General features: G+C 38.2%; 1 protein-coding gene across 1 annotated transcript in view; it reads left to right on the top strand.

The window, feature by feature from the left end:
- Positions 1-15,512, top strand: part of LOC136248816 (pre-rRNA 2'-O-ribose RNA methyltransferase FTSJ3-like) — a 20,718-nt gene extending 5,206 nt beyond the window's left edge. Inside the window, exons 6-9 of the mRNA XM_066040628.1 lie at positions 3,650-3,806; positions 4,310-4,424; positions 14,150-14,358; positions 14,407-15,512. Of these exons, the coding sequence (XP_065896700.1) occupies positions 3,650-3,806; positions 4,310-4,424; positions 14,150-14,358; positions 14,407-15,404 (1,479 nt within the window). The 3' untranslated portion in view covers positions 15,405-15,512. The remainder of the gene's footprint in view (positions 1-3,649; positions 3,807-4,309; positions 4,425-14,149; positions 14,359-14,406) is intronic.

The raw sequence follows: 15,512 nt of genomic DNA, 5'->3' as shown, positions 1-15,512 counted from the left end.
ACTGTGATTTAATAATCATGCACTACTTCAGCTTGTTTCAGTACTTTTTATTGATTTACTATATATGGTCCTGCCCCTACTCTAGTTGATTTTTTTCTGTATTTGTTTATAATATTACAATTAATGCCGGGCGTTTATTTCCTATAATTGATTTTGGACCCGACATGTAAATGAACCCGTTGTCTATTCAGGCCCAGGTGTTTATTTCTTAAAGCACACAAGGCGAAGGGTGATAGTGAACAAAGTGGTGCTGAGAGTGCTTATATAATCGACTTACAGTTTGGAATCTTCACTTTGCAACAATGAAATACGAGGTGGAGTGTGTTTATCCAGTATGTAGACTCTTATACAGCACACAACTCCGGCGTTTATTAGAATTATAGCCCAGTTTTTGGAATTCCAGCATCTATACAGACCCAGGTGAGTATTCTGTGGTTTGGGATGAAGTACCCAGCATGTATTTGAGCCCATACGTTCATTTGAGCGGCTTTAATACAGATAAATATGATACTGTGTGTATATAGGCCTGCGTCTATTATGCCGGCATAATTTTCAGAATAATAGGTCACCAATTTCATGGGAATAATTCCGGAATAATAGGATGGTTACAGGCATAATTTTAGAGTTATCGGATGTTTACGGGAATAATTGGTGGAAGTTAGTGGTGTGTCTATTCTTGATTAGCTAGAAGAAAGAGTTAAGTTACCAAGAATGATATATAGCTGGCATTATTGTAAGAGTGCTGGCTGAAAAGTCTCTAAAAGATCGATATACTCTAATAGAATGCTCAAATACTCTAATATGTTAACAATCAGTAGCCAGTATCAGGGATGTAACTGCACTATTCTGAAACTTGTGCATCTTATACCAGTGTATCTTCATCAAGTCTTTGAACATTGTGTTGATACCATTATCTACCTAACTTAGTATGTATGTTACGTATGTAGCTATAGCTACAGCTTTAATACACTTATAATATTATTGAAAACACTTGAATTATTGCTGCAGATATTCTAAATCTGTTGTAACGATTTATGGCTAGAAAAATGCTTCATTCAGATATGGCTATTAATTAATTCTGGCAAAACTACTTATAGTAGCATCTTGAAAACTAAGTGACTAGCCACAGAAACTACATGTAACTGAGCATTACTGTAGAATAATAGGCTAGATACAAGAATAAAAAAAGAATAATAGGAGAAATTTTGGGGAAATTCTGGAAAGAATAGTAGGTAAATTTTTTAGCATAATAGGCTCGGGCCTAGTGGTATGCCAAAAGGCACCTCTTGGGCCAAAGCAATGTCGAACAGTGAAAAAATTAAGCCCATAACCTTAGCTGTTATTAAGTTATGCTTGTCTGAAGGCATAATATCAGTCAGTCACTAGAAAATTCCATTTAATCATTTTTTTTAATTCATAGCAACTTGTTGAAAGCGTTCCGAGTTGATCTGAAGGCTTGTTTGGGCTTAGTTTTACCTGCTTCATCGTAATCAGGGAAAATTGAGGCTGGTTTTTGGGTGATGGTTTTTCATGGGCCATGCCCACCAATGTTGGGCAAGTTACTTTGTAAGAGTAACTAGTTACATATTACATATTACTTGCAACTGAACTATTTAGTTACAGTTACATATTACTCATAAAATAAAGTAACTATAATAATATTACATATTATATTACTTTGTGTTCACAGCCTTAAGCTGTCACGTGTGAAACTACCACTTTATCACGTGACATGATTGCGTTGTCGGACAATGTGCAAATCTTGGTTATAAGTAAGAAGCTGGTGAATAAGCTTCATTCAGTAGGTTTCGTTACTTCGTTGTGGCTAGGCGTTACTAAGAGGATAACTAACGAGATTAGTAACTTCGTTACTTGTAGTACTAATATTACATAATATTAGACTCGTTACAGTAACTATATTACTTAGGTAACGCGTTATATTTGCAAGCAAAGTAACTTGAGTTATATTACTCGTTTTTATAGCGTATTTCGTTATATTACTTAGTTACCACAAAAGTAATAATATTACGTAACGCGTTACTCCCAACACTGATGCCCACACCTTTGTGGTCCCTACTATACGGTAATATCGTACTGTATGATATAGATGATGCAAAACTGAGTGCAGTCTTATACTACTATAGTCAGCATTTTTAAACCAGGCGCACGCCCACAGCCGGCCTTCGGCCGGCTGTGGGCGTGCGCCTGGTTTACTGAAATTGTTTTCGTAAAAGTGTGTGTGTGTACCTATCTATCTACCTATGTTTGTCCGTACGCACCCACGTGAGCAAAATCGTTTAATAACGGTAAAAGCAGCTTTTACGTAAGAAGTAAAAGTGAAATGAAGTCTTTATTAAACTTCTGCACAGGTGAACTTTGCTCTGAGGTGGTTTCTTTTCGGCGGACTGAAATACGGGTGTGGTGACTTTCCTCAGACTACCTTCCCCTTGAGTTTTTCAGGCATTTAGCAACTGAAAAACAACGGTGCAGGCCTCGTACACTGCCAGGAATAGCCTATCGCTTCGAGTTGAAAGGGGGCGTATCCCTTACGTACGCGAACGAAAATGAAGAGCAGCTTTGAGGCTTTGTCGAGAGAATTTGCGTGAAAAAACATGTTAGTCACACTATAAAACAGTTTAGAAGATAGTTTTGTGCGTAATATGTTGGTAAAAGCGGTTTATTTAACAAACGCTTCCTTAGCAGTGCATAGCAATGTAATTGAACGAATTACGAATATTTCATGAATTACGAAATACGAGAAATAGCTAATTATATTATTGCACAACCCAAAACTACCCTATTGTAAAGTAGTAATACATAGTTGGTTAATTCATAGTAGTATGTACTGTCTATAGTTATTCCAGATGAGTTAGCTAGCTGCATGGCGCCTGGTTTTTAGAAGTAGCACAACATCAACTTGTTTCCTATAGATGTGGAGTTAGATATAATACACATTTGTAGTTAGAAATCAAAGTACATTTTGATTGTTTGTAAGTCATTTTTGTATCAGTGGATTCCTTATTTTAGTGGGATAGCACTTACAGATATATATCTAGTATGGTAGTACAGGGATCATGGAGGTTCACACTTTCTCACAAAAGATAAATCAACCTCACAATACCTTAATAGCACCTTGGCAGTATTGGTGGTTAGTATATCCTAGCCCAAAAGGCCTTCAGTAATGTATGACTTGAAACTTTTCCAATAAATTGCTATGATTTTTTTATTAGAATTTTCTACTGGCTAACTGCCTAATGCCTTCAGACAGTTTTCACTGTTTGACATTGCTTCAGCCTGACAGATGCCTTTCGGTACACTGCAGTATGTACAATGCACATATCATGGATCTTTATCCTCCAGGTATAGGTGACAATAATTTTTTTGTTGTTTTTCACATTAATGTACTAATTTATACATGGAGAATAGCAATCTGTTAAGAATTTTGAGGTATTAAAATACTCAAAAAGTTTCTAGTTGGCTGGGGGCTATTCCCCATATCCCTGTCTAGCAACTCAATACTGCTATTGGAAACTTCCTTGTGGCTATACCTTTGAGCTTGTTAACAAACCATGTTTCTGTGTTGTCACAACTATGTACTACCTTGCCATTTTTTGTATACATTTTATATACATTTTTTATCTGTTTCTAGCTGTTTCTGAAACATCCAGACACCACAGAGGAAGTGCGTCAGTGTTGTGACGACATCAAAGTGTTGGGAAGGAGGGAACTGAAACTTCTGGTAACATGGAGAAACAAGATGAAGGTATTCCTTGAGGAACTGGATCCAGCAGAGAAGAATGACAAAGGTAAAGTCTAAGTTATGTTTCAAAGATTAACTGATTGGGATTCATGTGTTTAGAAGTAATAACAGAATGTATGATTTTCATTCAAAATAAATAGTGAAGCCACTGTAGTACTAAGCCATTCTATCACACTGTACTTAGTTATCTAATTGGAACCCCTCAGTTTGTATACTGCCGGAACGTCATTCAGACAACAGATAACTGGAATTACATTTAAATGAATACCAAAAATGATTGTTAGAATATCTTATTGTGTATAGATGTTTTTTTTTGTGATTTTGAGAGTCCTGTAGTTTTCTGAACACCTAGTGGTTCTTATGGGATTTAAGGTATACACTCATCACATGAGTGGGAAATATGATGTGCTAGTTTGTTTTTTGTTTTTGTTTGTTTTTTGTCACAGTAATCTACTTTTTTTTTGTCCAGAAGTTACTATGCTAATTTGTAGTTGGGTTACTGATTAGCTATGCTGGTGTTTTGTGTCAGTGTAATAATTGTGTGTGTAGTTGACGATGAACAGGAGACTGATAACAGATCAGTTGGATCAGGTGATGAAGAATTGTCTGCTGTTGATGAACAAGTGGAAGCTCTGAAGAGAGAGGAAATGTTGGCAGCTAAAAGGTATTGATGCCAGTATAACAACAAGTTAGAATTTTCAACTAGAGTAGGGACCATATAGATACTGAAACAAGCTGGAGTAGTGCACGATATTAATTCACAGTAAAACAATAAGAAGTGTTATATCCCTACTGTGCTCAAGATACCATAATGGAAATGCACAGTAGGGATATAACACTTCTTATTGTTTTACTTTGGTTTAATATCATGCACTACTCCAGCTTGTTTCAGTACTTTTATCGATGTGCTATGGTCCCTACTCTAGTTGAAAATTCCAACTTTTTGTGTACTTATTTGTTAACTTTTTCTGTAAAATAAAACCATTATGACTGGCATACCGCATCAAAAGGCCCCAAGTGCCTCAGCTTCTGAAAAGTGAAGTATCCATTACGCTTCATTGTCAGCTATGTTCAACCCGTTACACAGCATTACGCATCAAGAACTGTTCAAAAAGCACCTCTGGAATCAAAGTAGCTACTATGAAAAATATGGACGATTTCCATTACGAAGGGAAGCCGTCACGTGCTACCGCCTAATTGACACGTTTCGTTGTCAGCCAAGATGAATGGGACACAAAGGAGGACACTTGTAAGTTCATGAAGAATGCATTGTATGTACTGCGGTATGCCAAAAGGTACTTCTCAGGCTGAAGTGACATCGAACAGTGAAAATATCAAACCCATAGCCTTAGCCGTTATCGAGTTATACTTGTCTGAAGGCATCAGTCAGGCAGTCATCACTAGAAAATTCCGTTAAATAATTGTTTTTAAAATTCCTTAGCAACTTGTTGAAAATGTTTTGGGTCGATCTGAAAGCTTGTTTGGGCTTAGTTTTACCTAGCCAATACTGCCTCATCATTGTCAGGGAAAATTGAGGCTGTTTTTGGGTAATGTTGTTTCGTGGGCCACGCCTACAGCTTTGTGGTCCCGTACTATCATACTGCATGATGCCTTTTCTTTTTTATTGTTCAGCTGTGTAAGTGGGAATATTGATAAGTCGAAATTGTGGGACTAAACACTTGTTTGTATCATTTTAAGTTGGCAAATCCTTAAAGCAGTGCACGTACATTTTAATTAGAGTACACGTAATCCTGGACATACCCAAGTTTGATGACCTTCACGTGTGTCTAATGATAGACAATGAACTGCGATTTTGGTGGTAGAAATACTCATGTTTGGAACAGAGTGGAATGCAACTCATAGCTACATAGTTGGGAATGGATGGCCTCATGCCCAGACCCTATTTCATCACGGGTAGCACTTATCAATTAGAGATTATAAGCGCGCCCCCTCAGAAAGAGTCTGATTGTCTGCACATATCATTTTTGTTGACAACTTTTGTTATTAGCTCATGTTAACCAACTTCTAAGTTTCTGAGAAGGTTTTATGAGTGTTAATACTACCAAGAGTTATTATGAACTCTTGGTACTACAAAGTCAAAAGGCACATGCATTCAGTATCTTGTGCCGTGAAAGGCTTCTTCATACCTCTTAGAAGTTGGTTAACATCAATTAACACGTTTAAAAAAGTTGTCAATGTTTCAGACAGAGGCAGATAACTTTCCAAGTGGTATCTCTAATAAATAAGTGCCACCCCTGAGGAAATAGGGTCTGGGCATGAAACTAGGGACGGAAAGCATGTGCCATCCGTGCTGCACTCTGCAATTAAGTTTCAACATACCATGCTACATAGTAGTGCTTTACTGCTTTAATAGTAGTGCTGTTATCTGAAGCCATACTTTCTGTTTTAGCACACTGCTCATGTGCGAATATGTCATTTGGCGTAATTTTAATTTGGCAGTTTTATAGTAAAGTCACAACCAAATTTTCCATGTATGTAGTACCATGTGCATTGACTTTAAAAATCACATGGCAACCAGCTATGTAGGTACTATCTGAGGGTTGTCATACAGTACGGTAGTACCGTATGTTAGGCTACTGCGAATTGACACCTTGCGTTGTTAGCAAAAAGAACTGGGACACCAAGGAGGACAAAGGTCGTGTGTACCGATATGGGGTTTTGGCATGTACCAATATCCGATATTGATGTAACCAAAAGAAGCCGATAACCAATGGCTAGTCGGTCCGATATTTGCATTAATATGTTAAGCAAATGAAAATGTACATTTACCTACCCTACAACAACATGTACATGTATTCATTGCTATACTCTGCCTGTGGTGGTATACAGCTTGGGTTTGTATTGTGCAATCCAGACAATAATTGAATTAGGCACCCACAAACATTTTAATGTATACTCCTGCGAAGCCTTAAACAGATATTTCTGCATTACTCCGCATTCTAATGGCTTGTGAGAAAGTTAGTACAGTAAGTTTCCTTGGTTATCCTATGATCCTTCTTTTATCACCAAAGTACTATATAATTGCTTCACTGTGATAAGCTTTCCAGTAACAAACACTAGAATTGCGTATATTTATATGGCTTCTCATAGCAGAGCATTTGTTACAGAGTAAACAATAGAGGTTATGCAGGGGGCATTCCCGTGTCACATGAAAATTTACGACTAGGTGCGTGCAAATTGTCAGAAGACATTTTGAGTAGAGTCACGATGTCTGTGGAGTATTCAAAATACTATGTAGAACTGAAAGAAGATATGACGAAAAACTGAAGACGTGCGAATGTTTAAAGTACCCGTATTGTTATTTAGAGAGCAAGAGAAGTATCGCCAATGCAATAGAATGGACGGAATGGCCTGATGTAACTTATGCCGAAGTTTACGACCACTTAGTACTCACCGTGAGTTTCTACACTCGCGACCAGCCCAAAGCTAAGAAGAGTTTAGATGGCTACATTTTTTTTGTAAATGGCTGGTTAAACGGTGTTACAGTGTTGAAAGTTGGTAACGGCAATAACTGCTTGTTCTTATCAACTGTTAAGCATTCACAGGGTGTGTCATTACCTCCTTTAAGAGTCTGGGTGATTACTAAATCGGATGGATAGGTAATCACTGCACTTTGCACTTGCATGACAGGACTGGGCAAGGCATGTTCACATGTAGCTGCAGTACTCTTTGCTGCTGAGGCTAACTCATTGACCAAATTGCAGTTTAGTTCAACATCACTACCATGTTCATGGCTACCTCCAACATTTCGATCTGTCAAGTTTTCCGAAATAAATGGCATTGATTTTTCGACACCACAGCATAAGAGGAAACTATCAACCGCTGGTGAATCTGTCCCTAAATCGAAGAAGAAGTATACAATCCTACCACCTTCTGAAGAACATTTGAAGAATCATTATTCTAACTAGTATATTAAAAATTATGAATTTAAAAATGAAGTAGGGTTTCAAGCTATAAAAAGTAATGAAACAAGAGATGAACAATGGTAGCTATTACAGCATAGCTCAGTGTCAAATCCCTACTTTGGCATGATATAACAATTATTTTGTGTTCAATGCAAAAGTAGGGATTTCCCGCTGAGCTGTGCTGTGCTGTAATAGCTACCATTGTTCATCTCTTGTTTCACTACTTTTTATAGCTTGAAACCCTACTTCATTTTTAAATTCATAATTTTTAATATACTAGTTTGTTTAGTTGTTTTTTTTTGTTAAAGCATACAGCTAGCTATAAACATGTTACTGTTTTATTAGGGTGACTGCTGTATTAGAGTATCTCTAGTTAGCCTGCGAAGTTGTGCTTGCCCCATCTTGAATCAGCCAACTTGAGGGTGTGTGGTCACAAATACAGCTAGCGTAAAAGGGGCGTGGTCTCGATCGATAGATCGATAATATGTAGAATAAAGAATGGGTGTGACCTTGTTACCTATCGTGGAGTACTGGTACCTCCGTACAGTCGGAGGCCGTACAGTAGCATAGTCTAAGCGCCTTAAATAATTTCATGGCGTCTATTATGCTGCTTAAAGAAAGTGTTGTTATGGAAAATTAACGCCTCGGTATGGTTTCGTTGGATGAAGAAGAAGACAAGCAGCCTGATTGAAGATAAAAGAAACGACAAGGTGCACAGGGCACACACTCGTTGGAACCCCAAAAGGCACATCCCACTGGTTAGTTTGTTGTTGTGGCGTAAAATGGTGACCATGCGCTGCTTCGTTTGAGCTCTAGGCTTGCGACTGTGGTCAGTGAGTGAGTGAGACGAAATTTCGAGTTTTGACGACTTTTAAAATTCTATATCCGATCGCCAGTAAGTGTTTTCTTGTTTTTAACGCTACATTTGATGTTAGATGGACTAATATTATTCCATAAAGGTGATTTCGTTGCGTAAGAAGTTTCTAAGCTGGTTTTTAAGGGCGGTATTTTTGGCGACGCGCGTCACTTTTGATGCAAACCCTACTTAAACAGTACTACTGTACTGTTTGATATAATCCAAACAAGTGGCAAACCATCATTACTATCACTAGTTCCAGGTATAATCAATCATTTGTTCCCAAATATATGAGTGGTGAACTTCCAAAGCCACTGACATACCTTTACGACGAAAAGGCGTTATCTCTATCGTTTTCAGATCTCTTGCAAAAATGTGAAGGTATCTATGATAATGTAGCAGTTTCAGTTTCACAGGCTAAGTTGGTAGGGGAAGCAACAAGGAAACAATCAAGCAGTAAGATTTGAAGATCTGGCCGTGTCACAGCATCTAGGTTATACAGTGTACTACACACGAACCAGTCAAAGCCATCTGTGTCTCTTGTAAAATCTATTTGCTATCCTGGAGCTGCTAAGTTTTTTTTCAAACGCATGTGAATATGGATGTTAGCACGAGGATACAGCAAGGTCATTTTATTCAGAAACTATGACCCAGAATCATTCTTCTTTAACTATCAGACAGTCTGGGTTATTACTAGATCCTATGAATCCTTTTATAGGAACTTTGCCTGGTGGGATTATCGACTGTAGTTGTTGTGACAGTGGTGTGCTAGAAATAAAGTGTCCCTTTTTTTGCAAAGAAAAGACATTTGATGAAAGAGCACAAGACCGATCCTTTTTTATGGAGAAAGATGCAAGTGGTGATTTCGTGTTTAAAAAGGACCATGCTTACTATTACCAAGTGCAGTTGCAAATGAAGTTGAGTAATGCTGACTACTGTGATTTTTTAGTCTGGAGAGAAGACAGCATCATAATACAAAGAATTTCCCTGGACAGAGATTGTATTTCAGCTGCTCTTGATAGAATACCCACCTTTGTCAAATGCTGTATTCTTCCAGAATTAGTTGGGAAATACCTTACAAAGCCTTCTGATTCTCCAAGTGGTTTAGATGATGCTACTAGTAGCTCCACTGCAGATTCTCAACCTTTGATCACGAGTGTAGCTTGTGATAGCCATGCAACTAATGACAACATGGACGACTTTACTTCAGATGACGGAACTGGTGATTTTCCTGGTAGCAGTATATCCTTAGTGGTGGGAGATGATACAACAGCTGGTTACAGTTATAACTCCTCAATGGCGGAAGACAACCAGGAAGATCTGGAGACTGTTGAAGACGACTTATGCGTGCACAGTTCACAAGATGACGATCTGAACACTTCACAAGATGATGATCTGAACACTTCACAAGATGGTCTATGGTGTTATTGCCAACAATATAGAGACGATAAGATGGTTGGTTATGACAATGATAACTGTTCAATTCAATGGTTTCACTTGTCTTGTTTAAACCTTACAGTGGAACAATTACCTTCAGGTGATTGGTTTTGTCCAGATTGTTGTTAGTATACAGTACTGTAATTATTGTGAGTGCTAAATATGCAACTATTTAATTGAAAAAAATGTGTACACTATAAATATAGTATATTATAGCAATTTGGTGCTCATACACAATAACACTGTTTAATATTCAGTCAAACGGAATAACAAAGTCACAATGGTTACACAATGCGCATGCAACAGTTACCATTTTGTTTACAGCAGAAACCTCTGAATCTCCTCCACACATTATCATGTTTATGGGAAGGGTTGATTGAAGAATTGTATATTTCTGTCTGACCATACCTATGACACGTTCCACATGGATCTGTAAGCTAGATAATCTGCGTGCAGTGTTAACCGCCATCTTACTAAGCTACTTTTTTTCCCTTGGTGAAAGGAGGAATCTTGACCTCAGCACAATACATACCAGCTGCTTCTTGAATGTTAAAGCCTCTATCAGTTAAGACAACATCACCTGGCAAAAGGTGATGCAACAAGCCAGAATGTTCAGTAATGTGCACATCTGATGCTTGTCCACCCCACCCTTTTGAAATAAAGCCAACTGTTCCTTGAGGGGTTATGCCAATCAAAAATTTTTACAATGTTATGTTTCTTGTAGTTGGACCAAGTCTGTGCTCTGGCCATAAGTGATGTTGGTCTTTCTATGAAGATTTCAAAACAATCAATTATAATGGCACACTTCCCAAAATCTTTTCTGAAATCAACAGGCGTTGTCCTTAACAGTTCCTCTCGTTCGGGCCAGCTCACAAACACAGATAATTTGTGATATAAAATATCAAGCCACTTGTTAAAATATCTCGATATTGTTGACTGATGGATACCAAACCTGTAGGCCATATCTTGGTCTCCTAGGTTTAAGTGGAGTTTCATCAGCACTATCAAAAACTGTTGGAATGGGCTGCATGAACAACCTGAAAAAAGGCCAGTTGGTATGTCAGCAATCACAAGCCCATAGATGGCTTTTAACAGATCATATGATGGCAGCCCTGTGTAATATTTGACCATTTTGTTATCTTCACTCAGTATCTGCTCACTGACAACTAGTTTAGAGTTTTCAGACTGTAATTGAGCATTCACCTTTTTCTCTTCAGCTAATTCTGCCTGTGCTTCAGCTAGCTGGTCATTTGTTGTTTGCAGCTCTGATTTTACCTGCGACAATTCATTTGAGGTTTTTGCTAGTTCCTCTCTTGTACTGGATAACTCAGCTTCAACTTGAAAAAGGCGTGCGATGATGGCAAGCAGCATTTCATCACCAGAATCAGAATCAGTTTGTTCAGGCACCTCCTCAGGACTTACTGATAACATGCCAGTCACAGTGTCTTCATCAGTGCAGGTCTCACTTGTGTAAGATGACTCAGCATCAGCCACATTAACAACACTAACAGTACGGCGAGTAGCAGTAGCATTACGAGCAGCAGTCCGCCTTCTCTTCTTAGCCTGTCTCTTTTCGAACTGACTCATTTCGGTCTCAAGTCTGTGCTTTACTGGACTACTTACATGTTGAAAGGTAGACAGAATGTAGTTTGGTGCCAATGAATTATTACTTTTCTTTCCCATCACGAAATGTTGACTACATATCCAAGAGTTCTTTGTTGGCATCCAGTTCTCCCTCCTGACAGCAGCTATCCATCTTCATTTTTGATCTGGATTTGTTGGAAATCGATAGAATGAAATCCCGCTACCCTTCTGATACACCTTAGTGCAACCCACTGCGCAACAATTCTTCACCATAACTGACACTCCACTCCACTCAAAATGGTTTCCATATGTTTCACGCACCAAGTCGTAATTTTCACGTGACGCGGAATGCCCCATGCATAACCTTCATAAGCCAGAGCCACATAGATGACGTAGAAAACCAATGCATAATCCATTTATGTACAAACTATTGCTACTGTATAAATATTGGTTGCAATATCGGTCATCCTGCTGTTCTGTGCCGATATCAATATTGGTAAAAAAATATCATATCGGTGGCCGATATTGTAGCCGATCTGATTATTGGTATACCTCTATATTGAAGTGCTGCAGTTGGCAAAAAGGCACGTTTCAGGATGAACAGTGACAAAATCAAGCCAGTAGCCTTATGCATTGTCAAGTAGTTATGCTTGGCTGAAGATATCAGTTAGTCAGTTAGTAGAAAATTCAATGAAATAGAATATTTTTTTAATTTCATAGAAACCTGTTGGGGTTGCTCTGAACGCATTTTGGGCTTGGTTATGCTTAGCCAATACTTACTCTACTATAGCTAACTGTCTGTAGGAAAGAGTAGCACACCCCTCAGGAATCAGGACAGACCGCCATTTCTGTAAATAACGGAGCATGGTGACCACATCTCTTAATGATCTACCTACACTCTTGCTATAGAAAACAGGACATGAAAACCATGGAAACCTTGGAAACCATCCTCTTTGATAAACTGATACAGGTGTAGCCTATATTACACTACCCAGACAATTAGCCACCACAGACATTTTAATGCAAGTGCCGCTTGTCCAGATTACATTTTGATGAGTTGTCAAGATGGCTGGTACAGCAGATTGTTTAATTTATCCCAGTGGTACAGTTTTCAGAAGACCTATACCAGTACTTAGAAAATGGTGTGCATAGTATGCTTTGATCTTTGGAGGATAATGAGGTCTTTAAAATCCACTAATAGACCTGCTAGCAGGTTCTTAAAAATGGTTAGAGACCTGCTAACAGAAAGACCTCACACATCACAAATCTCACTTTCAATCATTGATTTGAAATGCTCCCTCCAAGCATATTCAGGCTGATAGCCTGCAAAGGGTGACCACTCGCCGAGACCAACAAGTGGTTAACCACTCTATTCATTTTATAGGCATGCCTAAAACAATTTGATTATGGAATCTAATGTAGTATATACATTTGTTACATGAACGGAGAAGTCCAGAAATATCACGGAAAATTCTGTTTAGTGTTCATCAGTTTCTAAAGTGTTTTAAGGCTGTTTTCATCTTCTATTGAACAATACTAAAGACCTAAATGGGTAAGCTTCCTTGTAGAAACGTTATTTTATGCTACGTGTAATGTGGGTGGGGTCCATATTCGAAACCGTGCCGGCTGTTCTTTGTACTACCATAGATTTTAGAGGCGCGTAGCACTGTGGTGCCACTGAAGACACAATTTGTGACAAATCGTTCTCATCATATAAATCCACACAAGCTACTTCTTTGACACACGTGTTCTTTACACTGCTTTGAGCACTGGCTACTGCTAACCTGGGTTGACCTTATTGATCACTGCCATTTCTGAGCTGTGTCAGATCCAAGTTGCTCCAAGGATTGTGAACTTGTGAAAGAAAGCAGTGCGGGCTTCATACTTCGACAAAAGCATGTTCAGTCTTCCACAATTATTTTAACAGTGTGTGATGATTTCAGAACAACATAACCCAGTCCTACAATGACTCCACCTATATGCCCATATAAAATGCATACATTTTCTAAGTCGGTTAGAGCAAGAGTTTGTAATATATATCTAAATATATATATATTATTAACTCTTGGTTAGAAACCATTCCCTTGGATCTTTGTGGATTTTGAAAACCTTGCTTCGCTTGGTTTTTATAAAATCCACAAAGATCCTTGTGCTAGGTCTCTAACCTACACTTAGACACACATATATTTGTATGGCTTCTCATAACGTGGCAGAGGCTTTTCCATATGGTATCTTTCTAAGAAAGAGATCACTGTTACAGTAATAGAACAATCACTGACAATTATATAGTGATATTTTCTAATACAGTGTTGTATTGTGATACTTATTTGCTGTATGAATATAATTATTGCTGTATCAATATGTATTGCAGATCTCTAACCTCCATTGAATACAATGGTGGGCTACATTCATGGTGAAAATTCCAACTTGTAGTTTTTTGCCTTCTTGGATTGAAGTGTTTAAAATTGCATATCTCATAATCTATTTATGTGTGCACATCGACAGTTATATATTTATAGCCATAGGCAGATTACATTGCAGCCACTTGAAATTTATGTGTGTTTATGTGTCATCATTAAATTGCAGGCAAAGAAGAAAGAAGCATAAGGAAAAGATGAAACTAAAGGAGAAAATAGCAAAGAAATTGCAGACTCATCGTCCAGGGGAGATGGCAGATGGACATGACATGGAACTATTCCAGTTACGAACTATCAAGAACAAGCAACACTTGGATGTGTTGGAGGATGCTGAGATAATGGGGGAGGGGCTCAGTGATGAGGATAGTCCACAAGAAGGTCTGTATGTATTTTTAAAATGCTATTAATGTTATAGTATTTTTGTAGACTTGGAAGAACAGAGTGCTGACTCAGCAGTATCATCTGATGAAAAAGAGGATGATGATTCAGTGACTGTAGATCAAAGCCCATCACCGACTGGTGATAATCCCTTGGTTGTATCCCTTAATGATGATCAGAAGAAGCCAAGTCATGCACAAGTGTGGTTTGAGAAGTCAGTATTTGCTGGAATAGAGGATGACCAAGATGCTGAAGTGGAGATGATGAAGATGAAACAACACAGCAGCAAGACAAGTGACCAGCAAACATCATCCACAGAACACACTACAGTTGATGATAGTGATGACAGTAGCAGTGACACTGACTCTGACACAATCAACCACTCTACTATCAAGGGATCTAGTGCTATATCAACAGGCAAGAAAGAAGTTGGTGGTAAAGGAGACACATTTGAGGTTGTGCCAGTTGAGCAACCATCCAAACGACTTAGAGAACTGGACCCAGAAGGACTGGCACTCGGAGCTCTACTGAAGAAATCAAAAAAGAGCAGAGAAGATCTGATTGAAAGTGGTTACAATAGATGGACAAATAATGATGATAATTTACCTGACTGGTTTGTTCAAGATGAAGTGAAACACTATCAAAAGCAAGTACCTGTTACCAAAGAGATGGTGAGAGAATTTAAAGAAAGACTGAAAGAGATTAATGCCAGACCCATAAAGAAGATTGCTGAAGCAAAGGCCAGAAAGAAACAAAGAAGTATGAAGAGGTTAGAGAAGATGAAGAAGAAAGTACAAGGGATAATGGACACACCAGATGCTCTTGATGGTGAGAAGATGCAGCAGCTAAAGAGACTTTACCAGAAGAGTAAACAGAATAGTAAACAGTCAAGAGAAGTACAATATGTGGTTGCCAAGAAAGGAGTAGGGAAAAGAGTAAGTCGACCAGCTGGAGTAAGCGGACGTTTCAAAGTTGTTGATCCAAGAATGAAAAAAGACTCTAGAAATGTCAAGCATAGGTCTGGTAAAAGAAAAAACAAGCGTTAATTTTTGTCTTAATTCTATATAGCTAATTTGTCTTACTTGTTTACAAAATATCAACGACAAAATGGTACGTGTATCATCCAGTAAAAGCAATGAGTGTCAAATTCCATA

The sequence above is a fragment of the Dysidea avara genome, chromosome 3, assembly GCF_963678975.1.
Source record: "Dysidea avara chromosome 3, odDysAvar1.4, whole genome shotgun sequence".
Lineage (NCBI taxonomy): Eukaryota > Metazoa > Porifera > Demospongiae > Dictyoceratida > Dysideidae > Dysidea > Dysidea avara.
This window is presented reverse-complemented; position numbering and strand designations above follow the sequence as displayed.